At 39.3% G+C, this 17,738-nt stretch overlaps 1 protein-coding gene across 3 annotated transcripts; it reads left to right on the plus strand.

Moving 5' to 3' along the window:
• The first annotated feature begins 3,627 nt into the window (after positions 1 to 3,627).
• pfkfb3 (6-phosphofructo-2-kinase/fructose-2,6-biphosphatase 3) lies at positions 3,628 to 11,994 on the plus strand. 3 transcript variants are annotated; one of them, XM_074698515.1, is made up of 16 exons: positions 3,628 to 3,917; positions 5,397 to 5,525; positions 5,679 to 5,775; positions 5,864 to 5,930; positions 6,015 to 6,089; positions 6,174 to 6,230; positions 6,352 to 6,476; positions 6,559 to 6,766; positions 6,873 to 7,019; positions 7,118 to 7,222; positions 7,584 to 7,713; positions 7,832 to 7,959; positions 8,092 to 8,280; positions 8,511 to 8,533; positions 9,031 to 9,081; positions 10,626 to 11,994. In XM_074698515.1, the coding sequence occupies exons 1-16, from the start codon at positions 3,839 to 3,841 to the stop codon at positions 10,630 to 10,632; spliced, it is 1,617 nt and encodes a 538-aa protein (XP_074554616.1). In that variant the 5' UTR covers positions 3,628 to 3,838; the 3' UTR covers positions 10,633 to 11,994. The 3 variants fall into 3 exon arrangements, with proteins under 3 accessions (XP_074554616.1, XP_074554618.1, XP_074554617.1); XM_074698517.1 differs by lacking the exon at positions 9,031 to 9,081; XM_074698516.1 differs by lacking the exons at positions 8,511 to 8,533; positions 9,031 to 9,081.
• Positions 11,995 to 17,738: the final 5,744 nt, after the last annotated feature.

A 17,738-nucleotide genomic window follows, 5' to 3' on the forward strand; every position in this document is an offset into this window, starting at 1 on the left:
CACTCCTCCACTCAGCAGTCTGCAAAAACTGAAAATCCTCCTGAAAAACAACTGCTGGGATGAGAGTAACTGTGATTTTGGTTGAGGTTTGAAAATGCAAAGTGTCTCAGATGATTGCATCCGTCAAAGTGAACATGTATCTATGTCTGGGTCAGCAGCACGTTTGTGATGGCGCTAACCAGGTCTGCAGAGGTGTGTGTGTGTTTGTATGTATACGTTAACCATGTGTAAAACTGGTGGTCCGAGCATGCTTTGAACGTGCACAGAAAAGCGAAGTGTTGTGATTGGTTGCAGGTGGCCTATATAACCCTGGCCTACATACCAGCACGAGTGACCTGAGAAAGGGTCAAAGGTCATGATGTGTGTGGCTTAAAGGGGCTGGAGAAGGGTAGCAGGGGGGGTCACTCTGTGTTTGGAAAGTCAAGTCATTTGACCTGGATATGTTTCCATTCCTTCTTCTGCAGCTGAAGCTGCCATGAAACAGTAAAGCTGATTCCAAGAGACAGCCTCACTCATATCAGTGTCTGAAAATAAAGTAATGCAATAAATTCCACTCTTGGATAATGGCTGCAGAATTCTGTTTCTATAAGAAGACCAACTACATTACACATTTAAAATGTCCAAGCCTACCTGTAACTTGTGCAAACACAGACATCTGGTTATCACACATGCTTTGGTGCATACAATTTTCTTGTTGCAGCAGGTTGGTGTGCTGTCATTACAGCTAAAATCATACATTTTAATTTTAGTTCAAGATCAAAAGATGACTTATAAAAAGCAAGTTTTGAAAAGCAGACAGGTTTGTATGTATTTGGAGGTTACTTAACTAAATGTGCTTTTATCATGAAAAAATAGATGCCTATTCATATTCATATTTTATTTGGGAAAGGGGAAAGCATGCCTTAGACTAGCTTCATTGTCCACGTTATTAAGGACAATTAAAGTGTAGCCACACTTTCAAATTCACCGAGACCCGTGGCTTGAGGGAGGCCAAACCCCTATTAGGCTGTGTTTTTCCGATGTAAAACCCTTGCCATCCAATCAGAATGAGCCCCCGGCGTTCAGCTGTGACGTTTGAAAACCGAAAACTCAGTTTACCAATGTCCACATGAAACCATGAAACCAGAGTTTTCCAAAATCTTCACTTAGGCCGGAGTTTTCAGAAGACATCATTTCAAATCACATAAAACTGTGGTTTTGAGTGGGCGACAGGCGCAAACTTATAAAAATAAATGTTTTTATACTTATATATGGTTTCAAAATACCCAGCTATGTGTGAAGATGGCCCAAAACAAAAATAAAATATCTTCACCATTTTATCAAACTTTATAACATCAACCTATAACTTAAAACAAATAGTATTTTTAATCAGGTAATATCACCTTACTGTGTGTTATTTCTTCTTTTTATTGTCTATTATCATCAAAACTGTAATTACTTATTACTTTACTACACTAAGCAGGGTCCACTTGGATTCTGGAGCTTACCGGGAAAGTTCACCAAGATGGATTTGCACTTTATCCTCCTGAGGGCAAAAACAACGGAATCACCATCAAACTTTCTGTCTCTGTCAAACTCAACTGTAACATCATACATCTAGATGTTATGATAAGACAGTAAAACTTGATTACAGGTGCAGCACACTTTTTCTTCTGTCGGTTGGTCAAAGAAAACATCAACTGCAGCTCTTTGTGCACAGTGCCCCACTGACACCATGAACTTTTTCTTGCTCTGCTTGTCCTCTCTTATTCTAAGGTGAAAGTTAAAAAAAAATTCATTATCAGAAGACACCAAGTCAGGTTTCACAACATTTTCTCCAACCAAACGCTCACAGTTCAGACTGTGACGCCTCTTAGGTCAGGAGGAATAATAACCTGACCTTGAACGTGTTTCTTTAGATTTGGCCCCTGGGAAAACAGTCCTGTTGGTGGATATTCAACACATAAATATTACAACTTGAAAACTACTTTTTTTGCGTCATATTGCTCTTTGTTTAACTTTTCAGCAGGAAAACAAAAATTACCCATTATTATAAATCTGCCAGAAATAAACAGGAAACCAGTCACAGTGTCTTGAGGTGTTAGGTTTTTTGCAAAGGGTTGGAGAGAGTTCAGATGACATGCAATTCCAAACTGAGGCAACATAGATATTTCAGCACACTGTAAAAGGTGAATCAAAGTCTGTTTCTCTTTTTTCAAAAATTCTCTCCGGCTCAAATTTAATGTGAGCTTCTTACTGAAATAAACATTGCCCTGCAGACCAAAATGTATGATTTTGTTTCTTAAATAATCTTATATTCCCTTTTTTTAATTTTAAAAATAATTTTGATAAAGAAATAAATAAGCACATAATAGCTAGTTCTTCTGAAGAAAAAATGTTCACTGAATATTAAAAAAGCTTTTAAGATCTGAAATGATGAATTGTGTCTGAAAATGATTTCCATTCTTGACTGGGATTAGAATCTTTAAATGTCTTTTCTTATATTGACTCATTATTTACACTTACAAGTGTCAAGCCAAAACTGTAAAGCCTACAGAAATACACAAAGTGTTATATTAAACCTTTTTTCAAGTAACTACATTGATGCACTGAAATTATAATTTTGTTTCTTTTTTTTTTCTATTTATAAAATGATACTAAACAAACTGAGTTGGAGATTCTAATTTCATTAAAATTCTTGTTCTCCCGAAACATTTTCTAGTCTATTGCACACTCATATCACTGATTGCTTGCTCAGACTGGGTTTTCTCTGTCTGCGCCAAATCACCAGGCCTATATTTATCAAAGCCACCATGAGTCAGTGGGGCAGCCCAGCATGAGGAGGCACAGTGAGGGGATGTGACACTCTGCACGTTCTCTCCAAGTTTAATCTCAGATCAAACAAAGTACTTTCTGAGATAATCCTGAAGCAACAGGTAGAGAAAACATTCAAATCTTTAAAATAGAATGAAATATCATTTTATCACACTTGCCATGCCACGGAAGAAAAACGGAATGTTAGTATGATAGCAGCAAAGGGAAAGAAAAAAGAAAAATAGAAAAAAAGTAATGCATGGAAATGTTTTCAGAGAAAAACACAAACAACTCCACCTTCTCATTAAATTGCCATAACTTTATATTGTTGATACTCTACATTAAAAACACTGTTTATACGTTTTCTTTTTTAATTTTTGAGAAGACTGTTTACAGCTGTAATGCAAGGTATGACATGCAAATAAATCACATTTTGACCCAATTACCCAGTCCAGGTTAAATGAACACAAAGTCGATTGTACTGAAGCCTTAATCTTTGATAAAATGACATAATATGGTATCAAACAAATAACCTCAGTTGTAAAATATGATAAAATATATATAATAAAAAATAATAACATTCAAAACGTGAAAAGCAGGTAGGTTATGATAAACTAAATCAAACGAAAAATACACTGGCTTGTAGATGTGATGACATATTCCGCTCAAACATAAATAAAAGTCATTACTGACTACTTGTAACATAATCTCCCAAACTATTGAAGCCCACCACAGAGCGGCGCAGCGACTTGTGCTGGTTCTCCGCGCGCATGTCTGTGTGTGGTGTGTGTGAGCTCGTGTGTGCATTTCGTCATCGCAGTCACGTGGCTTCCCGGCCGAGCAGGGTTAAATAGCGGATGTATGCCGAGTACCGGCAGATTAGCCCAGCTCAGAGTGCTCAGTAGTCAGTCGAACAACCCGGTTTATACCGCTTACACGGACGAGGCTCTGCTCTAAGAAGCACAGACACTTTACCCGTCTTTTTTTGTATTTTTCACAGCGGCCAGGTTCCCCGTTTATCGCTCGGCTGTCCAGTTTCTAAGGGATGCCCAGAGAGCTGACCCAGAACAGGATCCAAAAGATCTGGATTCCCACTAAGGATGACAAGCCGTCACCACGGAGAGGTAAAACCTGCTGCTTTCGTCCTTAAACTATCTTTAGCGACTTACATTAGTGTTGTGGATGTCACATTGCCACTGACGGCTCCTTTCATCTTTCATGACTATGTGAGGAAGTGTGTGTAGCGCACACAGCTTGAACCTGGGGTGATGTAAAGCTGCTATTTTTTGTATTTTACCCTGTAAAATAACCAATTGAAATTTTATTGAATTTTGCTATATGCATTAGCGTTTCCTCGCCAAAGTTATTTTTATATTAACTATGAAAACTGCATTTCTGCCGTGACGCACCGTGTATTCCCCGTGCACCCGGCCTACACTCCTCCTTTGACTCATCATTTGATTGATCTGGGTCTTCATTAGCACGCGCAGCACGTCAAAGCTCTCAACTGGAGCGTGTCGTGGCTCCGATCACCATGGTTACAACATTGCCCGCAACCTGTGTCAGTCCGTACCGCAGTCTGATTGGTCGTGCTGGGGCTCGTGTGCGTGGCGCGAGGCTGCGTCTGTCTCGTTTCAGAAGAGAACACCGGGATGAGACTGTGCTGTGCATGTTAAGAAAAAAAAAAGGTTTTAAGGATGATACAGTAATGTTTAACCACTCCCAATGTCAATAAGTTGCCTTCTCCCTTTTTGTTTATTGAAAGCTGGGGCCAGGATTAAAATAAATGTAAATTCCAACAAAAAAAGCAAAGATGAAGATTCTTTTAGCTCTGCTTTTCTTTTGAGTTAGGCTGGGTAGATGTGAAACAAAAATCTAACATTTTATGTAACGGAACTTGCTTATTTTCACCCGAATTTAAAATCATTACTGCAATTTAAGTAACTGTCTGAAAGCTCTTTGAAAATAGTTATTTCAAAAAGTGATGGGAATAGACCACATGGGATTCCACTCAAAGGAAAAAAAAAAACTATTAACTAAGAAAAATAACTAAACAAGTATTGGTTAGCTGTCAGGGTGTTATCAGGGGTGTGAGAGTGCTGATTGAGATTGTATATGCAGAAATAATCCTGCGCATCTGGATGAAAACACTATTTTTAAAACTAAATGATGCCAACATTAAAATAAAAAATTCGCTAATGAAATTTTGATTTCTTGGTGGAAGTGTTCCCAGAGCAATCAGCAGCAACATTATTTTTAACATGAAATGTCCCATGCACTTCAAGGAGTGGGGTTACAGTACATCTGGTCAAGTGAAACAGCCCATCCCAGCTTGGGTGAGCTGGTTCAGCGCGTGCAAGTGGGTCAACGTGCAGTGAGGTGGAAATTATAGTCTGGCAACAGCAGACAGCCACGTGCAGGCTGGGAGTGTGTCAGCGTGAAGAGAAACAGAGATTATAGCTGCAGTGATGGCTTTTACAAAATGCATTTGGATGGGACTCAGCTCTTGGTTGCAATTTTTTCTTAGTCTGATGAATTTAGGGCTAGAATACTGTGCCTAATTGTCCTAATGACATTCTCTCCTTGTTTATCTCTCTGTGCAGTGGCTTATGCCCCCCACTTTGCCAATCCCCCCACTGTCATAGTGATGGTGGGTCTCCCGGCTCGGGGCAAGACATACATGTCAAAGAAACTCACTCGCTACCTCAACTGGATCGGCATGCCCACCAAAGGTACATAATGACACTTCCACCTTGCCAACAGAATCACTGTGTATTTTAGTTTATCAGCTGCAGCGTGACACAGTGTTCTTAAAATTGCAGCAGCATTAACTCACGTTTCCAACTCCAGGACAAAGTGTTCATGTGTTGTTTTTCCTCTCACAGTCTTTAATGTTGGAGAGTATCGCAGAGAGGCTGTCAAGAACTACAGCTCCTATGATTTCTTCAAGCCTGATAATGAGTGTGCTGTGAAAATCAGGCAGTAAGTTCAACACAAATGTATTAACATACAAATGTACTGTATATGTGTGATAACACAAAATAAACATCTTGTCCGCATTTTTCTTTAGGCAATGTGCCTTAGCTGCTTTGAGAGATGTCAAGTCTTATTTGAAGGATGAGGGAGGCCAAGTTGCGGTAAGTTTCCAATTATAAACATCCTGTGGTATTATGAAATATAAGATTTAGGAATGCTCTATCTAATGCAGCCACTTCTTTCAGGTCTTTGATGCCACTAACACCACGAGAGAGAGACGAGACATGATCCTCAAGTTTGGCAGTGAGAATGGCTTCAAGGTGAGATTTACAGCAACAACGTAAGAAAAGAAAGTTTTACATGAGATAGCATCTAAACTGTTTTTTTTCCATACATGTATGCAGATCTTCTTCATCGAGTCTTTGTGTGATGATCCCAGCGTCATTGCATCAAACATCATGGTAAGTAACAAACATGACATCACAATACCTCATTGCGCTCTGTGAATCAACATTAAACTTTTCTACCTCTCTGGAAACAGGCGTGTTGTTTGCCGTCTGACAGTCTTCCCTCCTTATGCAGGAAGTGAAAGTGTCTTGTCCCGACTATCGCGACTGTAACAAGACTGATGCCATGTTAGACTTCCAGAGGAGGATTGAATGCTACAAAACCAGCTACCAACCTCTGGACCCTGATCAGTATGACAGGTAAACCACCAGCATTGTTTGTCTAAGTAGTTTGCATTTTGTAGTACCACAGTGTCTCATCTTGTGTCCTCTCCTCCTGCAGGGACCTCTCCTTCATTAAGGTGATAGATGTTGGTCGACGTTTCCTTGTCAACCGCATTCAGGATCACATCCAGAGTAAGATTGTCTACTACCTGATGAACATTCATGTCCAGCCCAGGACCATCTATCTGTGTCGGCATGGTGAGAGCACTGACAACCTGGAGGGGCGGCTGGGAGGGGACGCAGGACTGTCGCCACAGGGCAAACAGGTATACAAATCTTCAGAATAATGCCGAACAGTACATGATAAACGACACTTTAAATTCTGTAACGGATGAATTTCAGATGATTAACACATTTGCCTTATTTCTGTAGTTCTCTGCTGCTCTGGCTCGGTTTGTGGAGGAGCAGCAGCTGAAGGATTTGAAAGTTTGGACCAGTCAGCTGTGTCGCAGCATTCAGACTGCAGAGCACCTGGGAGTCCCATACGAACAGTGGAAGGCTCTCAATGAGATAGATGCTGTGAGTAACACTCCAACAATCTCCATTCACACAGCAATACCCTGCAGTATACGGTGGCATACTAAAATATTATCTCTTGGTTGTATTTAATTTTGAAGGGCGTCTGTGAAGAGATGACGTATGATGAGGTGAAGGAGAAATTCCCAGAGGAGTTTGCATTGAGGGATGAAGATAAATTCTACTATCGCTACCCTGCTGGAGAGGTACAAAAATGAACTGTAACCACTCAATACCTTTACTGTTTCTGAAGTAGAGCCTATATTTTTATGCAACTAAATAAAATTTTTATTTATTAAAGCTATGTATTCGGAAAACCCTAGCAATGCAGTACTTAAACTATTCTTGAATCACAATTCTTTACAATAGGATACAGTGCAATAATGTAAACATTGTGTGCTATGTGCCATGTTCTTTAATCTAATTTTGAGGTAGGTAGCTAGACAAATGTTTTTCTCAAATTGGAGTATAATACATGGATTTTTTTATTGAATTTCAATCAAATTAAATTGTTTTTATTTGAAAAAACAACCCCAGTAACAAACAACCCCATCCCCTTTGTTACAGTCCTACCAGGACCTGGTCCAGCGGGTGGAGCCGGTCATCATGGACCTTGAGAGGCAGGAGAATGTCCTGGTTATCTGCCATCAGGCGGTCATGCGTTGCCTGCTGGCCTATTTTCTGGACAAGAGTGCAGGTGGGTACTACAATTCCCATAATCCCCTTTGTGTCGTGACATAACATTTAGTGTATCAATGAAGTGACTTTAAATTGTAAAGCCTGTGTGCTCATATTTGTTTCTCCTTTGATTCCAGATGAGATGCCCTACTTGAAGTGTCCCCTCCACACAGTGCTGAAGCTCACCCCGGTCGCCTATGGGTGCAAAGTGGAGTCAATCTCTCTAAATGTAGAGGCAGTGAACACCCACAGAGACAGACCAGAGGTACAGCTTGATAAACAGGTTGCAAAGAAGTTGAAAACTTGATGTAACATCCTGTAAAACTCCTGCAGGAGACATTTAATTAGTACAGGATATTACAGTGGCTTGATTTCTGTGTCATACATTCCCCTGCAGGAGGTGAAGAGGGGTCCTGGAATCTTGATCAGGAGGAACAGTGTGACTCCCCTAACCAGCCCTGAGTCAAACATCAAGAAACCTCGCATTGATGACTTAGATGAGGCCCCAATCCAAGATCTGCCTCCATCTGTAGCCTCACTGGCTCTCTGCAGCCCCTCACACCTCCCTCTCTCCCTGGCCGGACAGGTTAGCTCCTCTCAAACACACACACACACACACACACGCACACACTTTAGGAATCTTGCGCTTTAACTATGTTCGTTAGACATAAAAAAGGATGAAGTCTAAAAGCAGTCGAGAATATTTCCTCCATCTTTTGCCTTTCTGATTTCCTGTGTGTGGACTGCATGCATCTTTGCTCACTTGTGTTTCATCCTCTTCTCCTCTGCTGCCTTCCTCTGCTCTGCCTCTCTCAGCATTGGCTGGGCAAAGTGTGCTTGTAAGTATCTGCTCATTCGACTATTTCCAGCTGTCTCACTCTGTCTATCCCATCCCTCTGTGCTCATTTCCTCTCTCAGTATTTTGTTTACATCTTGATACCGACGAGCTTTCCTTTTCCTGGACTGCCTCACTGCTTTTCAAATGTACAGCAGAGTTATTTTAATTCCTGAATCCTGTGCGAGTCAACTGACCTTTGCACCAGGATATGAAACAACACATTGACAGTAAGTCTGTACTGTTTTTAAGCTTGACTCATGGGAAACTCTGCTTTGATCTCGAGGGGCAGTCAGGGAAAAGAAAAAAAAAGGTTTCTTCTTTATTTGGTCATGGGGAACTCTCACTTCCTTGTTGGGATTCCTGTAATTCCTGGCTGCTGTCGTCATTGTTGTTGTCGTCACTTTAATCTGCTTGTTGTAATACGTTCTTACATGCTGACTGTCTTGTTTATGTCTTCATGTTTGGTTTATTTTTGGCTCTTTCTTGTCCTGCTTTAAGACGAACCATCCTCCAATATCTGAAAGTGGTTTCACTCTTGGTCTTTCAAAGGTAAACATGCTTTAGAGGCTTTGCCGTTGCTTCATAGATCTGCCAGCAGCCACATCTAAAACCTAAGACTTTAGGATTGACTTTATCATATTTCTCTTCCAAAATCAATCTTTTTTGTATTAAGATTATTCAAGATAAGATTTTTAAATCGTAACTTAATTAGATGTTGTTTATTGCTACTGACGTGTCAACCTGTGTTAAATATCAACACTTCAAGCCAGTTAGATGAATGCTTATAAGCTTTCAGCACTGACTGTCCAAAGCTTAAGAATGATGATCTTTTCTCAGAGACAGATAAAAATTAAGATTTTTATGACAACATTTTGACATGTTTGCAGTTTGTGTTAGTTTTGATGAAAGATGTTCCAGCCTAAATTAGCTTTTATTTAATATGTGCATTTTGCGCCGCACACCTGTAAACAAACATCTTATACATGTGTTCTGGTAACAAGCTTCTATACACTTTTTACTGACAGGATGGTGCAGCACTTTTCTGCATGTTTCCTCCACTAAAATGGCCTTTCCCACCTCCAATCATTTACACCTCACTCATACACTGATGACAAATGCTGCTGTTGTTAGGGACCATCAGCATTTACTAATCCTGCTCACACACTCACACGACTACCTTTGCCATAAGGAGCAATTTGGGGCTGGTTGTCCTGGCCACACACACCTCATCATGCAACTGGTCAGAGACACACTGCTCGACCATTAAGCAACAGCTGCCCAAAATAAACTCAAGGATGAGTTCTTTGCCAGAAACATCCCTGCGTTTACCATTTTTGAGATTTCGTCTGGCAGTTTTGCAGATAAAAGTGATGTGCACTAGCTCCTACTAGATGTGCTTGTTTTGTGCTTAATGAATGTTCCTACTTCAAAAGAAGTAGACCCTGCTAGTTAGCCACTTAGCATTGATTAGCAATATTTTGTGTTTCTTGCCAATCTGGTGATTTTAAGCAACTGCTTCAGTCTTCAGAGCCTTTCAGGAGAACTGCGTTAAAGTTTCTCCCATGTTTGTGGTTGATGACAAATATTCATTTATGTAGAGATCACCAGGCTATTTATGAGAATGACATCAGCTCCATGTCTGAAGTTAGTGCTCTACCTTACACAAACATCTAATTCTCAGGTAGGCAGTCAAACAAAGCCACAGAAAGCTTCATTGACCACCTCAGGGGAAAAGGCATGTCGAAGCTGGCTCTGCTGGCACAGTGGATGATGCCTTTGGGCGTGCGAAGATCCTGCCAGCTTCATTCATAATCACCCGAGGATAAACTCGGTGTAGAATTACACACCCACACATTCAGCCCACAGAAAGCTGTTCACACGCTCATAAACTTGTTTGTGATATTTTTAGAGGAAATGAGAACCTGATAAAATGATGGAAGGTATTTGTAAAGAAATTAGTTATGCAAGAGACGTGTGTTTTTTGTGTTGAACTCCTGGCCCTCAGATGTTTCTGTGTTGCAAAGTTAATAGCTGAAGCAATATAGGAGAATCTCAAGTCTTACATTATCTGTGTTTTTTGTGTGTGTTTACAGAACTTGAGGAGAAACTCATCTCGTCATGACATCCTGCAGCCCTGCCAGTGAGCTGCCCGTCTGTTGGTCACTGACAGACTCCCTGAAGGCAATGGTGGATCAGATAAATCCATCTTCTGGACAAGGACACGTCTTACTGAACCTTTAGTTGTTCAAAAAGGGCAATGGTTGTTGATTTTTCTATCTCACCTACACCATTTCAAGGCAAGACTCTTAAATTCTCCCTTTATTGCTAGTGCCAGACATCATCTTTCTGTGCGAGTCTGCTAAATTTGTTTCCTGTGGTTTGTTCTGAATGAGGCAAACTGTGACTTGTTTAAGCTGTCAGTGATTCATCGCATCTCACAGCTCAGGTGGTTCCTTGGAAAACCAGTTTGTGCTGGTCTGTAACTACACAGAGACCAAAGACCATCCCTCACTCACTGGTTACACATTCAGATCCTCTTTTTTTAAACCTTTGTTTGCACTGATCACGTGAAAAGAGTTTGTCAGTCATTCAAAAATTGTCAACATCTTGGCACTTATTTTTAAACACTGGCATTTTTAATGGGTTTCTTTTTCAAAAATGACTTGTAGAATGAAAACGTAACTGATTTCACTCCTTTGTAAGCAGATGTGCTACAAAACAAGTGATTTTTTTTTTTGCACGGTGGGGATACATTTGAACTTTTCTTTGTTATTTCAGTGTCACTTTGTGTTTTTGAAGTTACGTTAACTTCATGGTAACAGAGATGTATGCCATAGAGTGCCTGTAGTGCTTGTTTCGCAAGCCTAATGCTGCTTCTCTTTGCTATTTCTCTTGACTTAATTGCTTGAGAAGAGGCATCACATTTTACTTAATAACTTCACATATGTAATTTTTTTTAGTTCTATAAAAAAGTTCTCACAGATCATTTAACAGAGTTCTCTCTACTTATGGAAAACTTAATTTCTCTTTTACTTTTGCTGTCAATGTCTCAAACGCACAAATGTGAGCATCTATATATTTGTTAAAACAATGCGTGCTGTCAATAATATCTGTGTAAATGTCAGTGTACAGTGTAACTGGATGGGTGGAAGATAGCATGGAACTCTTATGGAAGTCTGGGTGATAATGTGTGTTTTTGATAACGTGTTGGGACTGAATGAGTATGAAAGTATGTTTCAAGAGAGAAGCTACGGCATACCTCTCAGTAAAACTTTTGTTAACAAGTTTGTTTAAGATACTTGAAGTTTTTTGTAAAACCTGTTTTATTATATTCTTAATTTATATTTATTTAGTTTTGAATGACTGCTTGGAGCGAAGGCACCTTGGTTGAATCTGAAGACTATGCATGAGAGAACAGTAGGTTAAACAGTTGATTTTGCATCTGCTGGACCAATAAATGAACTCCTGAAAATTAAATGTTTGTTGGTTGCTTTTATTCCCCAGTTGTAATATGTCATCAGCCTATTTTGTTTCCTTTTATGGCGCTAATCTACAGTGCAAACAGTGAGAACTGGCACTCCTGCTGTTCCTTTCACTCACAAGATCTCTTAGTCACACACATTGTGAGTTGCATGCTACTTATCAGGTTGATCGTGACTGGGCAGATTCAGGAAGCTGCTGTGAAGATACAGAGGAGTGAGGCTGTCTCTTTATCAAGCCTGAGCAGACTTTTGTAGGTAGCTGTAAACAGACAATAACAAACATACCTCAAACAACAAACTAAAGTCTAGTTCTATGGCAGAAAAACTTCAAAAACTTTCTGATAGTTTGTTTTCTTTTGTTTCCTCCAGAATTTTTGAGTAAAGTGAAAATGTTCAACATTTTATTTTATTATTGAGGCAATGGTGCAGAATCAAACTGCTGCTGATATAACAAAAGGACTGCTGATGATATCAAATACCAACCGGTAGAGTGAAGAGAACTGTTGTAACTGTAACCATCCTGAAAATTTTGGGCTGCTTTTGCCAAACTGTCCTTGTAATTTTGGCATCAAGGCACCTGTGGTTTCATTCTATGAACTCTTGAGGCTAGGTTGTGGAATGGATAGATCCAGAATGCATCATATTAAATATAATAAAAGGTTTTTGTTGTTGTGTTTCATTAATTTTCTTCTGATCAGCAGCTATCCTGAGTACATGTGATGGTCTCTCAGATCTGATAACAATCAGCTGATGGAGGCTTTTTTAGGAAGCTGAGGTCTTCCTGTTCAATTCTGGAGAAGTTATCATCAGTTGGCTTTCTTTGGTTTAGCTTGACAAACAGTCTAAGCTCTGTTGCAAGAGATTTCATTCAGTCTTGCAATCATTTTATTTCCTGTGATCAGTGACTCTTTTCTTCTCCTTGTACTGGGTTCAGAGTCTATGTTTGTCAGTATTGATGTCACCAAGAAACCATGCTTCTTCCTCAACTTCTTGTTGCTTTAATTTAAAATGGGGAAAAAGGGGGAAAAAATAGCACCTGTTTAAAATTTCTGGAAAACTTATTTCAGGTTTTAGTGGGAAACTGTATCCTGGCCTATTGCATTTTCACATTTCACACAAAAACAGCATTTCTGATGTTAGCTTAATGGTTAAAGACTATGGCATACTTTCAATTCTCATAACCTTTAAGAAGCTGTATGTATGGAAACCTTGTTACGACTTTGACTTTGTTTAAATGATCAAGTTTCTCTTCTTGATTTTCTTGATTCTTGACTGACTTGCCAGTGTCCTGATGGCTGCATCAAAAAGTGATCAAACTTTGTGCATAGCAGGTATAGGATGTAAAATGCCTACAGGATCATTTAAGCCTTGCATGTGTTTTAAATAAGACCACAATCTGAACATCACTGGAATGAGCAATACAATTTTTGGACAAAGAAAATATCTGCTTAAATTCTTTTCATGTTTTGTTATAATTTTGCATTATGTTTGGCCACAAAATCTGTCAGAGTTGTGTTTTATGAACGTTTTTAATCATTGTCTCAATTGAATGATTGTAAAACATTTTTTCTGCTGCCTCAATGTTTGTGTTTTTTTCAAAGAGAGAAATGTGTTGCCAAGTAGCACTTCTGCAGAAAAGGAAACTGAGTTACATAAAAGTTTCCAGGAAGTTTCATCACCTTTCTTTCTCTACTCAGAATTCTAACTTTAAAGTTTATTTATTTATTTATTTGCCTATTTTCTGGGCTAATCTCCCAGAAACTAATGCAATGCCCCAAGCCTATTCTGTTTGGTTTTCTAGATTACTACACAAAAAGTAAGCTGCCATCCTCAGGTTAAAAAAAAATTCAAGTCATTAAAAATAAACAAAACCATTTTAAAGCAAAGAAAACTCAAACTGTAGTGTCCTAGCAGCTGAACAGTGGGTGGTTTTTACGTGGTGAGCCACGTGAGTTTCCTCCATCTCTCTGCCTCCCAAACACTCACTCATTCACACTTTTCATCTGGCACTGGTGCTCAGCATTTCCTCAGGACTGAATCATGGGCAGACTAAGTGTCTTGGCTCCCAGCAGTCATCCTGTGGGCTCACTGACTATGTGACTGCTGTCAGGTTCTCCACTCCCTACCAACTCACTAACACACACTGAACGTTGTGAGACACACAAAGATACACAACTGTGTATGTGACTCTCGGCAGGTTTACCTTTTCCCTAGCACTTGATATCACTGCTGTCAAAAAGCTACTTTGCATTTTAACTTTGCATGTTATTTTCATGCATACTTAACCACTTATCCTGAACCTCTCACTCAGTATTTCAACAGGCTTTTTGAAGTATTTCCTGTCTTTTAGTGAACATTATGCTTAATCATATAAAAAAATAAAATGAATAATGTACGTGTCCTGCAAATGTAATGACTAGTGACTGTGTTTGTGTAAGTGTGTTTGTGCATGTGTCGGCCTGAAGAGGACTTTCTGTGGTCGTGTTGGTGTTTCTGTTGTTTAGTCTGTAATCTCTGTGGGAGAGAGAAGAGTTGCTGTGTCAGACATACAAATAGTACCTAGCCCCGGTGTCACAGGTAACACTAAGCCAGCAGCTCCACAAATAGCCTCTTAATTCTACACTGACGAAGGATTGTTTTTGTTGTCATTAGCTCAGGTTACAAGGTACGCAAAGCCTGGCTTATGACATTTTCCCAACAACTATACACACTGTCCCACAAACTGATTCACCAGCACCATGTGACGTTTCAGTCTCTGTCTTTGTCCCTCATTTAACAAGGCACAGAGGCTCGTCCTCATCTACCTGCTAAGCTCTTCTGATGAGCTGGACATGTGTCCTTGTCCCATTTGAGCTCAGAGTAATCTTGACCGCATACACCCTGAACATACACACTCATTCACACACAGTCATTGACAAAAATGAAAATATAAAAATTACTTGTTATCATATTTTCAAACTTCCTAATAGGATTATTTAAACTCTACCTTTCAACAGCATGGAAAGTGCATCAGCTGGTGAAAAGTTATGTATCCCATGATACTTATACTGAGAAAGATCCTGTGCACAGTCATGGAACAAATACTTAGGTTGTGCTTCACACAGAGTTAGGCTATGCCCTGTTGCATTAGTTTGCCAAATGCAAGGAATAAACACCAAACACCAAAGAAAGCTAAGAGCAAAAAAAAAAAAAAATGCTTTGCCAAATTTAATGGATAAATAAAATGAACAGTCACCGGTTCAAATCCCCACCTCGGCCGGTGGGCCTTTCTGTGCGGAGTTTGCATGTTCTCCCCGTGCATGCGTGGGTTCTCTCCGGGTACTCCGGCTTCCTCCCACAGTCCAAAAACATGCTTACCAGGTTAATTGGTCACACCAAATTGTCCCTAGGTGTGCGTGTGTGCGTGCATGGTTGTCTGTCTATGTGTCAGCCCTGCGATTGACTGGCGGCCAGTCCAGGGTGTACCCTGCCTCTCGCCCAATGATTGCTGGGATAGGCTCCAGCCACCCGCGACCCTACACAGGATAAGCGGTATAGAAAATGAATGAATGAATGAATAAAATGAACAGTGAAATGAGTACACTAAACCTGAAAGTAGTAACTAAAATTGGAAATAGAGCTAGCTAGCTAGCTAGCTTAGAGTACCTGACACACTGCTACTGCTACCTAAGACTGTTTTGGTTTTGGTTTTGGTTTAGGTTTTTCACTGTTGAGTTTTTTTTTATTGCTGATTTTCTCTTTTTTTGCTGTGTTGAACTTTTAAACTTTTCAAACTTTCAAACTTTTTAAACTTTTTACCTGTGAAGTGCTTTGAGCTTTAAATGCACTATATAAATAAATTTGATATTGACAAGGCTAAAAGTGTTGCTCAAAGTAATGAATCAATGGTTTAAACCATTTATAGGCAGTAATGAACAACTGAAATAGCTAACGCCACAAGAAATAGCTGATAAAAAAGTTGATTAAGTTTGAGTGGCTCCCATCAGGCCATTGGTTTGGCTGCCCAGCCAGCAGAACTCAGAGAAGAAAGGCCACCTTTGTGCCCAGAGCTGCTCCTCAGTTCAAAACATCCATAATCCATTCCGTACTGTACACTTACAAGAATGCCATTAGCACTAGTCATACATACTTCTGTTGTGATCTCATACTAACATTTTAGTATTCAATTTTATTGTTTTTTATTATCTGAACAATTGCTTTTACTCTTTATTCTCTTGAAATCAGCATTTTAGCCTTTTAAACAATAGACTTTGAGTTTGATGTGCAATATGGTCTGTCTGTTGTGCTGTCTGTTTTTGTTGTTGAGTGCTCTATTCACCTTAATTGCCCCTTAGGGATAAATAAAGTTTTTTTTTCAGTTAAATTTCATACAGATTTTTCAATGAAGCAACAACTTAAGTTAAATTAGCTGAAATAACTTGCTTATACAATGCAAAACCTGAGATCTTATCAAGTGTTTTTGTCTCATTTTAAGTAAAAATTGTCTTGATATACTCGATATTAGCCACATTCAACTTATCAGTTCAGAAAAAATGTCTTGTTTTAAGTTATTTAAAATAAAAAAAGAGGTCTGAGTTGCTTGTAACAAGTAAAAAAAATCTGTGGAAAAAGAAAATTTTGCTAAAAAAATTGTTGAAAACTAGAATAATGCCTTAGTACAAGTAACTTCTTTCGTGCTCCATTGGCAGATTTATTTTAAACTTGTAACAAGCAATTCAGACCATCAATTTTTGTTTTTAAACTGGAAACAAGACATTTTTTTGCACTAGTCAGGTGAATGTGTCTCATATTAAGTCTAAAAAGAAAATTTCTACTGAAAATAAGATAAAAACACTGTTTTTTTAATGCAGTGTGGTAATGTTGAGATTGTTGCAATTGAAAAAAATAAAGAGGAAAATGCATTTCAAGGGTTAATGTAAGAAACAATTTAAAAGCTAGCTATAAGTTAAGCTAATGAACAAAAGTGTGTGTAGTTACTAAATTGATATCACAGCATTAAATGCTTCTTTCCAAGCAACAGTCAGGTTTATTGCGATCATATGACTCAGCCGTGTTGGTATGTATGAAAAGAAACGTGAGGGAGCTGGAAGCCACTGACCTACAAAGATACCTTCTATACATGCATTGCATCACTGTGTGTACATACACTTTTATGTCTTTATGACTGTGTGTCATGCTCACCAAGTCTTGTCACACATTGCGGTAAGGATTGTGAAGTTCACCGGTTCAAACTGGAATTTACAATACTAACTTCAAGACCTGCCAGCTGCCCTTCAAACATTGCATGGACAAAAGAGAGGCTGAGAGATAGTTGTTTTATGTGAGGATCCAAAAAACCTGAGCCCCCACTGTTTTCCCAGCCCACAGTCCCTGAGCTGTGAAAGTCTATTATGTCTATGAATATGAAGGGTGTTACTACAAATAGAACAGGCCTACGTAACGGCTCAAGTTGACCTTACATCTCTGTAAAGAATGTACTAGCTCCATTAGAAGTGCCATGGAGTGAAAACTCATCCCTCTGTCTTTGTGCAGAAGCCATTGATGGGGAGATTCTTCCCTGAATGGAGAGGATAAGTCATTCAGCAGGCCTTGAATGGTGAGGAGCAGATTAAATAGACCATGTGTTATCCCTGATTACACTGGCGCTGAAATAAAAGCCCTTCTATGTGATCCCTTGCATAATTCCATTATCGTTCAGAAAATTGTCTCAGTGTAGTGAGTCAC

Source organism: Halichoeres trimaculatus, unplaced genomic scaffold (genome assembly GCF_033239565.1).
Source record: "Halichoeres trimaculatus isolate MK-OKI-2021-1 unplaced genomic scaffold, fHalTri1.1 fHalTri1_scaffold_21, whole genome shotgun sequence".
Classification (NCBI taxonomy): domain Eukaryota; kingdom Metazoa; phylum Chordata; class Actinopteri; order Labriformes; family Labridae; genus Halichoeres; species Halichoeres trimaculatus.